The 15,088-nt window shown below is 41.3% G+C and overlaps 1 protein-coding gene across 1 annotated transcript in view; it reads left to right on the top strand.

The window, feature by feature from the left end:
- The window catches only part of Elmod1 (ELMO domain containing 1), a 35,551-nt gene that overhangs the window by 5,775 nt on the left and 14,688 nt on the right, over window positions 1-15,088 (top strand). Inside the window, exons 2-5 of the mRNA XM_051197483.1 lie at window positions 5,150-5,295; window positions 5,461-5,489; window positions 6,510-6,607; window positions 9,648-9,777. Of these exons, the coding sequence (XP_051053440.1) occupies window positions 5,150-5,295; window positions 5,461-5,489; window positions 6,510-6,607; window positions 9,648-9,777 (403 nt within the window). The remainder of the gene's footprint in view (window positions 1-5,149; window positions 5,296-5,460; window positions 5,490-6,509; window positions 6,608-9,647; window positions 9,778-15,088) is intronic.

Genomic DNA, 15,088 nt, shown 5'->3' with positions numbered 1-15,088 from the left:
TGACACTGGGAGAAGCTTAAGCAAAAAAGAGACCTTAAAGCCTTCCCCACAGTGACACACATCCTTCAACAAGGCCACACCTCCCAACAGTGCCACTTCCTATGAGCTCAGGGAAGCCAGTTACATTCAAACCACCACAGATAGCCCTACTGTATTTGTGTATCTATTTAATTTTTATGGCTTGAGAGGTATTTTTGTGTGGATGTGTTTGTGTGCACATGTGTGGTCAGGTGTTCATGTGTGTGTATGTTTATGCATATGGATGTGGAGGCCAAAGGTAAAAATTGGGTATTTTCCTCAGTCACTCCCCACCTTATTTTTGAGACAGAGCCTCTCATTAAACATGGAGCTCTCTGGGTTGGCTCCAGTAGCTGGAGAGCAAGCCTGAGAGATCTTCTCCTCTCTACCCCCTCATCATCAGTGTTGGAGGGCACAGCCCCACCCCTGGCTCTTGATGTGGGTGCTAGGGATTGAGTTCTGGTCCTCATGCTGGTGAAGAAAGCACTTACTAACTGAGCCACCTCCCCGACCCTAGTTTTAAAAAAATACTTTAATTTACTAGTAAAAGTTTACAGTTGATGTGACATTTAAGTATTTCTAAATGCCAACAAATAGTGTTTGCTACTCTCCTCATACATGGTATACACAGAAGAAGAAAAAAAATGTGACTTTCAGAAAAATTAATCTTGTAAAAGGAAAGCTCTTAAGCATCAGATTTTTAACTTGATTAACGATGCCATCCCTTCTCCTTGGATGGGAAAGGATGAGCCACTAATTAATTAATTATCTCACTGACCCATGATCACTACTTGTTCTCTAAACCCACGGACAAAATTTCTCTGAATGTCAACATGATGCCCGTCACCATGGCAGCAGAGTTAGCAACAGCATCAAAACATGGAAGATAGTTACCCAGAAGCCCCTGTAATTTTTTACTTTTCAGAAGACAGGATGGTCTCTTTGGACAAAGAATGTTGGGAAAGACTGTAAGCTAAGCCCCTCTCTAGCTAGGGCTGGGGACTCTTTCCTGCTCTGTAGGAGGGGAATCTTTTCCAAATGTGAGTTCATATTCTGGTCACATTTCAAATCTTCTGAATTTCTCTTTCCCTTGGGAAGCTTACATGGGAAAGGGTCCCCGTCACTAGGTCAAACACCTTTTGTCACATTAATTCCACACTAACTGCCTAGTGCCTCTACTAAGATCTTCAGGAGGACAAACATAGATTTCTGCATTCATGCTAGTGTGTGTGTGTGTGTGTGTGTGTGTGTGTGTGTGTGTGATGCTGGGAACCCTGAGTGGCTCACTGTGCTCAATGCTCATTTCCATGAGAAGTATTTCATTTGGAGAACTGTGGTTTGAGCCAAGCACTGATTTTCCTTTTGGATATCTCTTTTTCTCATCAATAGTCTGCTTCTTGTTTATTGCAGGATTCCTCCAAGCAGGGTTCTCCATTCACTACTGATAAAGTCCGTTAGATTTTATAGGAATTCTCAGGATTAGAAGGCAAAGCCTCTGACAGTCACCCATGCACAGGTAGCAAGGTTTTGTACTTGTTTCTGATTTTCAGTCTTGCCTGGTGTTCCAGAATGAGGATCTGCAGCCTCTGAGCAGGGACACTTTGCTGAAGCATAGGGGGACTTTGACTCAATAATAAGAACTAGTATACAGCTCCCATTTCCAACATTGTCTGCTACTGCTGATTATTAACACACTGTATAGTTCATAGCAATATTCTTCCATAAAACAGTTATAACTACGTTTAGTATTGAAATTCACTCTCTAGCCTAAACAAGAATAGCATCCAGTGTAAACTGTTGAAAATGAATCATATCCTTGTCACCAAATAAAAGTGAACTCTTGTCTAGTCTGCTTCATTAGAGGAACACTGTCAGTGGGAACAGGGTCTCAGAAAACGGGGGATTCAGCTAGAGCTAGGTCATCTGGTGATTGTTTAAAGATACATAGTACTTAGCATGGCAAGCTGTTCTTTAGATGAAATGAGGCTGGATGTTGGCTCATTAGAAAAATAAGAGAGGGACTGGCTCAGCAGTTATGAGCACTTACTTGTAGCTCTTACAGAGGACATGGGTCTGGCTCCCAGCACCCACACTCACAAATATCCCTAACTCCAGTTCCAGGGGATCCAACTCCTTCTTCTGAACTCCCAGGTACCAGGCCACATGTGGTATATATGCATGCATGCTGGCACAACTCTTATACACATAAAAAGTAAGTCTTTAAAACAAACTTTGCTTCCTTCAAAACATCAGGAAAATAAGGGGAAATTTAAATTTATCTTGGGTAACAAAATAGTGTTACAAAGTCTACAAGTATGAAGCTTACAAAAGAGCAGGTAGTATGTGAGTGACAGTTCATTTCATTTAGGAATTTTGTCATTTGTATTTTGTGGTATGGTTCATGTGACTATGGGCTGTCACAGTCTCCTGCACACCTTCAGAGTGATGCTTCTGTCCTAAGCCCCACCTTGGCATTTCTACTGTATTTCATTACTTTTGACAGTGTAAATATCCTTGTGAGTATGAAAAGATAGAGAGACAGAGAAAAGCAAACATAATAGGATGTCTTTTATCTGCTTATGAAACCCATATGTTTTTTTTTTTTCTGAAGGAGACCTGGGCAAGATATAATACCCAGGCTCTAATCCACTCTACAGATAGACACTTCCTGACACCTAGGATGACAACTAAGTCTCAAGCCACACCTCTATGTAGGCCTGTTGCAGCAGTTATAGGAGAACCATCCTGGAGCTTAATTTAAGCTATGAAATGGCAGGTGCCTTTATCCTGGGTAGAGTGATGGTGAAGGAGCTCCATGTGTTAATAAACTTCGTTTGCTATGATCAATACCTTAGAGAAACTTCAATGAGATTTACTTGACTCATAATCCTGAAATTACAGCTGTGTCCTGTTACTCAAGGAACAAAGCTTGTCACCTCATGGCCACACAGCAAAGGAGGAGGAGAGAGGTAGAGGGACAGGCTCCCACAGTCCCCTTCATAGACAGGCCCCCAGTGCCCCAAAGCATTCCTGCTAGGTCCCAATAGTACCTTCCTAGGGACCAAGACTTTAACCATGGGCCTTTAGAGTCAGAAACCATCGCATTCCATAAGCAATTCTCGGAGCATTCTAACTCTTGAGAGATTTAGTTCTTCAAGGACCCAAAGATCATGTGGTATAGAGTCCTGATGCATGGACTTGAAAGGGGGCTTCGTCTGGACCTTGACCCACATGCTGAGGCCATTTGCCATTGAAAACTGGACATAGAACAGATATCATGGTTTTCCTTCTTTACTTTATAACAGGACAGTACTTTCCAATATTACTGTCATGGGCATTTGGTTGGACACCAGTCAACAAAGATACAACTTAATCTTTTTTTCTGGAATAGTCATCCAACAGATAGAAAATAGCATTTATTTTCCAAATGAGGTAATCCTACCAGAGCTCAGCTTATATTTGACTTGAACACTTAGGTGTCAGGCTTGATTAACACAGTAAATACAGCATTCAATCAATTTCATAGTAACTGGCTGCACACAGAAAAAGCATGACTAATAATAACTTTTGGTGATCACTTTACACATATTAGGGCTTTTTCATTTTCATGTTAAGATAATATTTAGGAAAAAAGAAACTGTACTTAGTAAATCAAGAAGAAATTCCTGCTGATGACTCCCATAATTAGCAGTGCCATTATTAACATTTCAGCAGGTAGCTGGCCAGCCCCCTCCTGTTGTTTATATATCACTATTAAAGTTGTTCTACTTCTTAGAGGAAATCTAGGTCATGACATATACATTTGTGTGCGTTTTTATTTCCTATCAAGTATGTATCATAAGTGTTTTCATGTTATTTGCTATCCTGGCTGTGGCTTTCTTGCCTGTAGACTACTCCATGGTGTCTTCTTTGTGGGACAATTTGAGCGCTGTGTTTTCTTGTCATCGTTTCCTTTGTGTTTGTAAAATCTAAACCCTATGACCTTATACACATTAGACTCCAGTTTTAACACAAGACTGTTGACGGTATTAGAACTAGAACAATTCAAAGACATGAATATAACCAAATTAGTTGACTAATTGGCCAACTAAATGAGACACATTGTTGAGAATGCTAACCACTGTAATTGATCCAAATAGCCCTAAACACCTTATTTTGGAACATGAGAAAATCAGAGAACGTTTGAGAAAAAAAAAAAAAAAAACTTTCAGAAATGACATCAGTGGAAAGTAATGCGTATAACTCTGTCTCCTAGGAACACAGTGTGAAGAGGGGCTTGAACATAACATTCTGGGTGACAGGTTGTCATTGTCTCCAAAGTCCGAGTCACCATGAGATTCTGAACAATAGCAGAAAGTAGCAGGCACTTCCGTTTTTAAATCAAAAATCTACATAAAAAAATGAAGTCACGAGTTGAGTTACATGTGAATACACGCATGCTTGGAGACAAGATGGTTTGCTGAGGTGTTGCTGGAGTAAGATGAGATATATGTTACACATGAATACACATGTTTGGAGATGTGACAGTTTTCTGAGGTGTTGCTGGACTGAGTTGGGAGGTGTTGTAAAGAACTTGGTGCTTTGTGGGAGCCCAGAAAAGATGCCATGGAGAATCAAAGGTCAAAAATCCTGCCTCTGCATATTGATGATGAAGCCTTTGGGCAGAAGCAGGGCATGCTGGGAGTGAGTGGTCAGCAAGGAATGCAGTAGCCACACAACCAGAGGAGAAGAGCAGAGACAGGAAAGGATGGGAGAAAGGAAAGGAGAAAATGCTGGCAGCGGAGCATGAGTAGAGGGCATTAAGAAATTAAGACTGGAGGCAGGGTGGGCATGGGAGGTTGGGAACGGAGTGAACAGCCATTCATCCGGGCAAGAGGCCATATTAACACCAATTGATTGCCAAAATATTTAGACAAGATGGGAGAAAACAGAATCCCAAGGTTTCCCCTCAGCTTTTTGGGGTTGTGTAGCCATGGTAACTGTCCCTCTCAGGAGTGGAGTGATGAGCACCTGTGGACACTGAGAACTAATGGCTGATTTTCTTCCCCGGCTGCTTTTCTTGCTGGTGGTGGTTGCTTTCTGTTCTCTCCCAGCTTTCTATCGGAAGGGCGCTGTCTTTTGTTCCCTGCAGGATGTTGATCCAGGTTTGCCTGTATTTTTACTGTAAATTTTTGTGGCGCTGCATGAAGTTTGTGATGCGGAAGCTCACAGGAAGGTGTGAGCTGCAAAGGATTTGCTACAGCACCAAGCCTGGAGCTTCTAGAACCATGAAAATCGGTGAGCAGGGAGTACAAGGGAGGGCAGAGTCCACAGGGGGAGGGTGAGAATGCCGTGTAATATTTAAGTAAATAATATTCAAACACTCATAATAACCCGTTGTAGCTAATGATGTGTGTGTGTGTGTGTGTGTGTGTGTGTGTGTGTGTGTTATTGCTTTAACAGAAACATCACTGCGGGATTCGAAAAGTAAGGTTAGTAAATTGTTTCTTCATTTTTCAGTAGCTTTTCACTGGGGTGGGGGGCTTACCTTGATCATAAAACATAAAAATTGTGACATGACTCAGCCGGTAAAGGTGGCTGCCACCAAGCCTGGGTTTGATCCCCAGACCCCATGTGGAGGAACTGACTCCTCAGGATGACCTCTGACTTCCATACATGTTGGGTAGTGTGTGCACCCCACACAGCTGTATACACAATGGAATAAAATACTTTAAGACAATAAAAACTAAAATTAGAATTGCAAGGACAAAAATATATCACTGACAAATAGCTAATGTAAAAAACAAGTAATACACATTTTTACATATATAACAGTTTCTAGGCAGACTTGTAAAGTTTAGTGTTGCAATAACTCATTTTGTACCACCTCTTAAATCATAAACTAATAATGTAATAGCCAGCGGTGGTGATGCTCACCTTTAATCCCAGCACTTGGGAGGCAGAGGCAGGCAGTTCTCTGAGTTCAAGGCCAGCCTGGTCTACAGAGTGAGTTCCAGGACAGACTCCAAAGCTACACTGAGACACTCGGTCTCAAAAAACCAAAGGGGGGGGGGAGGAATGTAAAGGAATGTAATAACAGCACAGAGCTGGAGAGAGGGTTCAGTGACTAGAAGCCCTTCAGAGGACCCAAGCTGGATTCCCGGCACCCATGTGGGCTCACAACCATCAGTAACTCCAGTCTGGGGGGATTCATTCTATCAGGTGAAAAGGAAACCATACCAGTGTAATATAAACAGCTTAAAACAAATGACAACGTAAAGAACAAAGCAAAGCATAAACCTTCTATGTGCCTGCTTTATGTCAAATACCATGCCTGGGGAGATGGCACTACCCCAGCTGTGAACACACAGCATGCACTGGGATTCATACATTCTCCATCAGTCTGCTTTTAGCCCTACTTTCATGCAGAAGTGTAGTACCTGAAGCCTCCATCAGGTATTGTTTAAGCCACTGATGCTAATGAAAGAAACTGACTGAAAGATGTTTTCCAGCTCTTGCAGACATCAGTGAGTGTTCACCCCGATGCCATCGAAAAGACTATTGATGACATCATGGAACTGAAACAAATTAACCCTGACATCAACCCACAGTAAGAATTGGACTTGCACGTGAAAAATACAGAACACAAATCAGATGGCCGTGTCTGTCTGTCTCTTTCTCTCTCCCTCTCTCACCTCCCTCTCCCTCCTCTTTAAAATAATTATCTGCAGTGTTTTGACTTTCAGAGGTGCTTCATGTTTGTAAATGGCTTTGGTTTGTAAGCTTATGGTCCTCTTGCCATGAATGAAAAAAAGGGATGTGTAAGCTGATAACAAAATATGAGATCAAGAAAGCCCATTCATCAGCAGGACATTACTTGATTTCTATGTTTTACATTAATTTCATATGCTCAAATCATATCTGCTTACACTGATTCCAATCCATCTAGAATAATCCTTCAGTTCCCTCATGAATATTCCATCATGCCGGGTTGATAATCTTGGAGACAGTTCCTACCTGCTTGACAAGAAGACAGGCATGTGTGGGAGGAAGAGATGGTTTTATATGACTACTTTAGAACTTTATAATGTATTCCTCTCATCTTGGAAGTATTAAAATGCATTTGGCAATGTTCATGACATTTAAAATTAGCTTTATATTTTCCACTGGGTGCAGCAATTTTTCAGTAAAATTTGGGCCTTAAAGGCATTAAGGAGAATTAATTCTAAATGCAGGTATCTTAGAGACAGCTTGAGGCTGGTAACAAACTGTCTCAGAGATCTCTGTGCATGAGAACTTAGGATGTCACTGCTGGGAATGACTGTTAATAACAAAGATGGACAACAAAGATGGATTCCAGAACAGCCAAGGCAGTTACACAAAGAAACCCTGTCTTGCTAAATTAAAAAAAAAAAAAAAAAAAGGAAAAATTATTTTAAGTTTTCCTTTAGATAGAATAGACAAGAGTCTAACTGTGAATAGCCTGGAAGTCTTCATGTAGACCAGACTAGCCTGGAACTCTAGCACTGTACCCCAAGTTCTGGGATTAAAGGCATGTTCCATTTTGCCTAGCAACTTTTTTTTTTCTGAGTTAAATGTCTCATTTAATCATCCAAGGAAAAGATCCTCATTTTATAGATGTGAACATTTAACAAAATCCTCAACCAGGCCCCCTGAACATGGATGTCAGTTGGGAGGCTTGGGCAGTCTATGGGGCCTCTGGCAGCAGAACCAGTATTTGTCCCTCATGCACGAATAGGCTTTGGGAGCCCATTCCCTATGGAAGGATAATCTCTCAGCCTAGATACACAGAGGATGTGACAGAAGTTGATGATCCCCCATGTGAGGTTGGGAGGGAAAGGGAACTGGGGTTGGTATATAAAATAAGATTGTTTTTAATTTAAATAAAAATTAATAAAAAAATAACAAAGATGGAGACAGAGTTGAAGGGAGTTCAGAGTATACTAGGCACTACTCTTTCTCTCCATCTATCCAGGAGCTCACTCAAACTCCATTTCCTCCGGTCTCTACAGCATCTTTCTGTAGGCTCATGAGCTAGTAAACTGTACCTTTGCCTCATTCAAATGTTAAGGTTGATTTAGTTATGTAGTAAATATAGTTCTATAATCTTCTCTTGGGTTGGAGAGATGGCTCAGCAGTTAGGAGCACTTAATGCTTCTACAGAGAATCTGAGTTTGGCTCCCACGACCCAATTGCAAACTCACAGCTACCTATAACTCCAGTTCTAAGAGATCTGATGTCCCCTTCTGGCTTCTACAGGCATCTGCATGCACATGGTGCACATAAATTCACACACATAACACACACACACACAAAATAAATAAATATTAAAATTTTAAAACTGGCTTTTATTTTTATTTTTTATTTAAATGTAATTACATGATTTCCCTTCTTCTCCTCCTTTCTATCCCTCCCATGCTCTACCCACTTATCCCTCTCAAATTCATAGCCACTTTTTCTCAAATTATTATTCATATACATATATTCACAGATATAAATATATCCAACATGCTATGCATTCACAGCAGAATGCTGTACTATATGAATCAGAAGCCCCGTGAGAAGGAGTTGAAGGAATAGGGCTTTTGTTTTGTTTTGTTTTGTTTTCTATCCCTGGAATTGAGACTAGAACACTGGTTCTCAGCCTGTGGGTCTTGACCGTTTGGGGGTTGAATGACCCTTTCACAGGGGTCACATATCAGATACCCTGCATTTATGACATTATGGTTCATAACAGTAGCAAAATTACAGACATGAAGTAGCAACAAAAATAATTTTATGGCTGGAGGTCACCACCACATGAGGAACTGTATTAAAAGACCGCAACATTAGGAAGGTTGAGAACCCTGGACTAGAGGGATAAACATCATAAAACAGTAGGCCCGGAAGGGGAAAGGTGGAGGTAAATCTGTTTGGAGCACGGGATCAGATGTGCAGAGTGGGTGGGCTGTGGAAGGAATGATGTGAAGGAGAGACGTCTCTCATGGCATTCCCTCCCCTCTCGGGACACTCTTCACAGAGGTGATGCCACCACTGCCACCTCCCCCAAAGCCGTCACCACTGCCATTTTGTTGCTCTTATTTTGTCTAGAAAAGTCTCTTGTTCTGAATCCCCTGAGGGCTCCCTTCTTCTCTCCTTCTCTCCCTCTTGCACAGACTTTTGAAGTTGATGTAATATACCCACCTAAATGGTCCCTAAGACTCTGTCAACCCTGTTTTTACATCTTTCAAGCTACCTTCTTGAAGGCCTCCCTTGTTTGTTTTTAAGCTAAACAGTTAAACTTGCACTTAAGGAAAGACTACAATGAAGGGAAAGGATTTTCACAGTTCAACAAAAAGTGTGCTTCTAGCCAGGCCTGGGGAGAGGCTGAGGCAGGAAGACTGTCTAGAATCTGGGGCCAGCTTGGGCTACAGAGTGAGTTCTAGGCCAGCCTGGACTACAGCATAAGGCCCTGTCTGGAGAAACTGAACAAAGAAGGAGAAAAGGGCAGGATGAATATATTCATGAATGTGTACTCCGGAACATGTACATGAAAACATTTACACAACTGCTAATGCAGGTATCAAGTGAGCAAATGCCAACAGCACACAGGCCCTCTTCGTCTCACACTCGGTTCTTCTGTGTTTTAGGTTGGGAATCTCTCTCCAGGCTTGCCTTCTGCAAATCGTGGGTTACAGAAACCTCATTGCAGATGTGGAAAAACTGCGCAGAGAGCCCTACGATTCTGACAACCCCCAGCACGAAGAGATGCTTTTGAAGGTGAGCTCTTCTCTAACATCAGTTAATGACTGCCCAGCTCTCAGGCCAGGCATCTTCCTGTCAAAGATACAAGATGGGTGCTGTGGCAGATTGGCAAGGTGGCTTCTCTTGCTGGTTGAGGGTAAATTTTTTCATAAGAAAATTCATCTGAGATATTAACATTAAAGCCAGTAGACTTTCATAATCTGAGAAAACTTCAGAGGTGATTTCTTTAGGGGAGGGGCACCTCACACTTGGAAGATTGGATTGCTTCAAATGTGTTGAAAGCTGTAGGAGAAACAAGACAGTGTTTGTCAGAGTGTTGTGGGGTTTTTACTTACGACTCCAATACACATCAAAGACAATAAGGTTGATTTCTGCTTCAGCAATAGCTCTCTGGGGAAATTACCCAAGATCCTCACGCTGATTACTTATTCATGTGACTTGGCAAACATTCAAAGAGCAGGTTAAAGGTTTATATTCGACACATTAAAACTGCCAGGAAGGTCATGTGAGTACTGCTTGTAAGTACTCCTTGCTTCAAATCTTACAAACTCTAATGCTGCAGCATCATCAAATATCCATAGAACTTTCCACAAAACAATGAAGTATGAGGGTAAATAAAGCCCCAAGAATAAAATCCAGAGCAACATTTGGAAGTATTAACTCAATTAAAATGCTTTAGACAGTCACTTCTGAAAATAGATACTCTACTGGCATCAAGTGCTCCTCTGTTTCTTCCTAAATTTCAAATAGCCAATGACAAAACTAGAGGAGGGGCTGGTGAGATGGCTCAGTCAAGAAAGCATGCTGCTTAAAGCTCTTGGCTCTCAACTGCTGGTAACTACAGCGCCAGGGGATCTGGTGCCCTCTGCTGGCCACTTCAGGCCACCTGCACTCAGGTGTTTGTAATACAGTGATACATATGTACATGATTTATTGAGAGAGAAGGAAGCATTTGTTTATCTACCTCGCCTTTATTTAACTGAAAATGTCAACAGATGTAATTTTTTAATGGGTCTTGTGTTTTGTGTGAAAGAGTGTGTGTTTTTGTGTATGCAAGTACTTAAGTTGGTGAATCATTTGTCTCTCTCTGCTAATTAGTGCTGGATCTGAGGTGATCATTAAAAACTAAAGAAACCTCATTCTTGGCAATAGCATGCCTTTTTCTCTTTCTTGTTAATTTCAGCTACCCTACTAGCTGAGTTCTGCCTCCTCCTATTGCCCATCCCCCCTGACCATTTTCTGATGGAGGTTATCAAATTCAACAACATGATATAATAGCTAGGATCAAGGCAACTGAAAATGAAATGAATCAGCACAATTAACAGCCTGGTTATACATAACTGAAATGCTTCACAATGGCTGAAATAAACACAAAATTAGCTGAAGGTATTTGGATGCCTGCTATGTGGCTTGTCTGGTATGTGAACTGGCTTATAATAGGTGTTCAGCAAAAAAGGGGAATGGGAATGGGGTGAATGCATGATTTACTGAAATTTCTTAGTGCATAAGTCAGGGTATTTAGAGTAAAAGAACTAAATATATATATATATATATATATATATATATATATATTTTATGGCTTACCAGCTATTGTTCAAGTAATCCAATGATGGCTGTCTCCTGATGGATCCCGTAGTTGTATAATCCACACTGAATGTCTCATCTGCTCCAATCTGGTGCTGGAGTCCCAGGGAATTCCTAGAGAGCTGTCAGTTTTCAGTCTGTATTGAAATCCTGAAACAACTGATAGAATTGGTGGTTCTAGCACCAGCAAAGGCCCAGGAACAGGGCAGATGAGCTCACCAGTGAGAGTGAGGAAAAGCAGGCAAAAAACAATAATGTTCTTCTCCCATGCCCGTTTACATGAGCTGCCACCAGAAGGTCTGGCCCAGATTTAAGATGCTCAAGTGCTCCTGTCTGAGGAAAATCCCTCAGAGAGGTACCCAGCTGCTAGAGTTTCTGTTAATTCCAAGATTAGCCATCACACTTAGCTATGTTAAGAACAGCTAAAGATGGCACATAGCAGGCATCCAAATCCTATTTGTTAATTTTGAGTTTATCTCGGCTAGTGTAGTGCACTCACTTCAGACCCATGTGACGACTTTAGTGGTTCTCAACCTGTGGGTCACAACCCCTTTTGGGGTCAAAAAACTTTTTCACAGGGATCACATGTCAGATATTTCTGACATTACAATCCATAACAGTAGCAAAGTTACAGTCATGAAGGAGCAACGAAAGTATTTTTATGGTTGGGGTCAGCTCTACACAAGGGACTGCAATACAGGGTTGCAGCGTTAGGAAGGTTGAGAAGCCCTGGATTAGTCTGTTAACATTTATCAGTGGTTATGATTTGAGTGTGTACATACTCTCATTCTGATGCTGTGGCTAAGGAATTTTCTTTGTTTAGAGGTTAGAAAACTGCATTATTTTCATTCATGCTGACTGTCTGACTACCACATATCTAGTAAATAATAAAGCCAGAAGTGCTTACCATCAGGTTTGGCCCTTTCTGTTTTTATTGTTTTGAGACAAAGTCTCACCATGTTATTGTGAGTTGGTCCCAAACTCACTATGTAGCCAAGTAGTCTGTCTTTGTCTTTGTGGCAATCCTCCTGCCTCAGCTTCCAAAGTGCTGAGGTTGCAGGTGTGAGTCACCACGCCTGGCTCTGAGTTAGACCCTTTGGGGATAGGCTTTTCACTCTTATGTGATTTGGAATCTAACAGGACGTGTTCTGCATCCCTAATTCTTATCCAAAAAGCATACCAAATATGTCTCCAGTGGGTCTGTGCCCATTCTCTTATCTTGCCATCATCTCCAGGTTGGCTTTTACAGTCTTTTAATTCTGAACCTGACTATCAGACTCTTCCCTCCCATCTTCTAAGTACTGACAGAGAGGTTTTATGACAAGTCTAGCCATTAAGATGGATTACTATCCCTAGACACCTGAAATCCCAGCACTGGGGAGGCCGAAGCAAAGATGACTGGGACTTAAAGGCAGTCAGGGCTATAAGCAAGATTCTTTCTCAAACAAAACAGAACACCTTCATACTTCCTACATACTATAGCAGAGTCCACATTGCTCAGAGCAGCATGTTAGCCCCTTCCTGATGTACTCTCTCAGCTCTAGCTGTTGCATCCCCATCCATTAATACAGTGCATTTCACCATAGCATAACACGGGGTAAGCTGTGACAACCAAGTGTCCAGGAATTTGCGTATGCTGTTCCTATTGTTATTCATTGTTCTCACAGAAGAAGCCACCTGGCTTTCTTAATCCCTATTCATTGGATTTTGAAATAATATCTAGCCTTCCCAAATACACACAGATCTTTATTCTGCCCTTCTGGGTATTTACATTCCAAGTGTAAGAGTAATAAAGTCATAATATTGAAACACTGGATGTTTGCTGTGTTCTGGTCACTACAATAAATCTTGCACAAAGTTCTCCGTTTTATTTGTCACAATGACCTTGTGCTGATGTACTGGTATTTTCTCCATCTGGAGAGGGCGGTGAGAAAACCAAGGCTGAGCAGTGACTGCAAACTCACATTGTTAGAGAGTGCTCCACCCACTGCACCGCACTGACTCTTCAGAGGAAACCATACCTGGTCTACCTTTGTACCTGCAGAGCCTGGCCAGTGCTGGTGTATAATTGCCCGGGTTCAAGCTTCCTCTTTAAGATGGGTGATGAATACCCCTGCTTCGACATCACAAAAGTGTTTAGCACAAGAGTCAGCAAGCAAAAGTCATGGGCCAAATTTAGTCTACCTAAATTTGGGGTTTTATGGTCATATAGCCATGTGTGCGTGTTTCTGTTGTCCCTGGCTGCTAATAAATTGCAGAATTTCGCCTCTCCATCCTCAGAACTGGAATTAAAAGCAGAAGCCATTACTCCAAGCTTCTGTACAGTATTCTGGGAATTGACCTTGGGCCCTCATGCTTGTGTAGCAATCGCGTCCCCTACTGAGCCATCTCTCTACCTCTGAACTGCAGATCTCCACCTCTTTGTATTTTCTGCCATTAAATATTAGACTTTACACTATACCCAATACCTGACAATTCACAACAAAGCAAGATAATGTTATATTACTGTTTTATTGAAGCTTTAAGATTCATATAATATGAAATAAAAATTCAGAAACTTAACCATTTCTGAGATAGTCGGAAGAAAATACGATCTTTGGGCCAGAGGAAAAGGTTATTGGCCAAGTGCTTACTATACAAGCATGAGAATCTGCAGTTTGAATCTGCAGAACCCTACAAAGCCAAGCAGGATGGCATGTAGCTGTAACCTCCAACCCAGGGGAGGCAGAGACATTCCGGAGGTTCCCTGGACCTCATTAGCCAGCCACACTAGCTGAATTGGTGAACTCCAGGTTAAAAAAGTAAAACAAGATAAAGTGCAATTGAGGAACACCCTCAATACCAAAGTCTGGTCCCATTCAAATGTACAGACATGTGCACACATGTACACACACACACACCACCACCACCACACAAAATGCACATACAAGGAAATAAAATATAACTTATAGTTTATTTATGGATATGTGAATATATGGATTTATATAATATCTGTGGGGCTGGAGAGATGGCTCAGCAGTTAAGGGTGCTCTCTGTTCTTCCAGAGGACCCAAACTCAATTTCCAGCACTCAAGTCAGGAGGCTCAGAGTGGCGTTTACCTCTAAGCATTCTATATTATATAGTACCATGGATCACAATCCTTGCCATCTGTCTACCTATCTCTATCATTATGATGTGTGCTAAATCTAGTTTTCTACTGAAAATCTGGAAAATAAACTAAAATTATAAAGCGGTGAAGAGTGTAATGTTCTGAATTTATATTTCCCACTGTTCTATTGTTGATTTTAAATGAAATTCTTTTAGACAACTCCTCAAGACATGAGGCTTACTCATGAACACTGCTAATGTTTCTTTATTTGGCTGTATGATATTTACTCTCACTCCGGTCACAGGTAAGACCTGAGAAATGAAACTTGAGCCGGTCCCTATTGTTTTTATTAATGGTCTTCATGCTAAGCATGTTGATGGAATGTTAGAAAAAGGTTTCTGTGGAGTTGAACAACAGGTGACCTCAACATTTTCCATTTTCCTTTTCTTTTGTGGTCTTAAATATTTTAGAGACCCCCCAAAAGAGCATTTTTTTGTAGAATGTTACTTATCTATTTACCTCATTGATTGGGAACAAAAATATGAAGATTAAAACACTAGGATCTCCACTTATGCATTCCATGCCTTCAAAGCAACAACTCCATAACAGCATTCTACAGTTCGCTTTTGAGATAAGAGTAAAGGCTTAGAACC

Source organism: Phodopus roborovskii, unplaced genomic scaffold, assembly GCF_943737965.1.
Source record: "Phodopus roborovskii unplaced genomic scaffold, PHOROB, whole genome shotgun sequence".
Classification (NCBI taxonomy): Eukaryota; Metazoa; Chordata; class Mammalia; order Rodentia; family Cricetidae; genus Phodopus; species Phodopus roborovskii.
The sequence above is the reverse complement of the archived record's forward strand: the minus strand, read 5'-3'. Positions and strand labels throughout refer to the sequence as shown.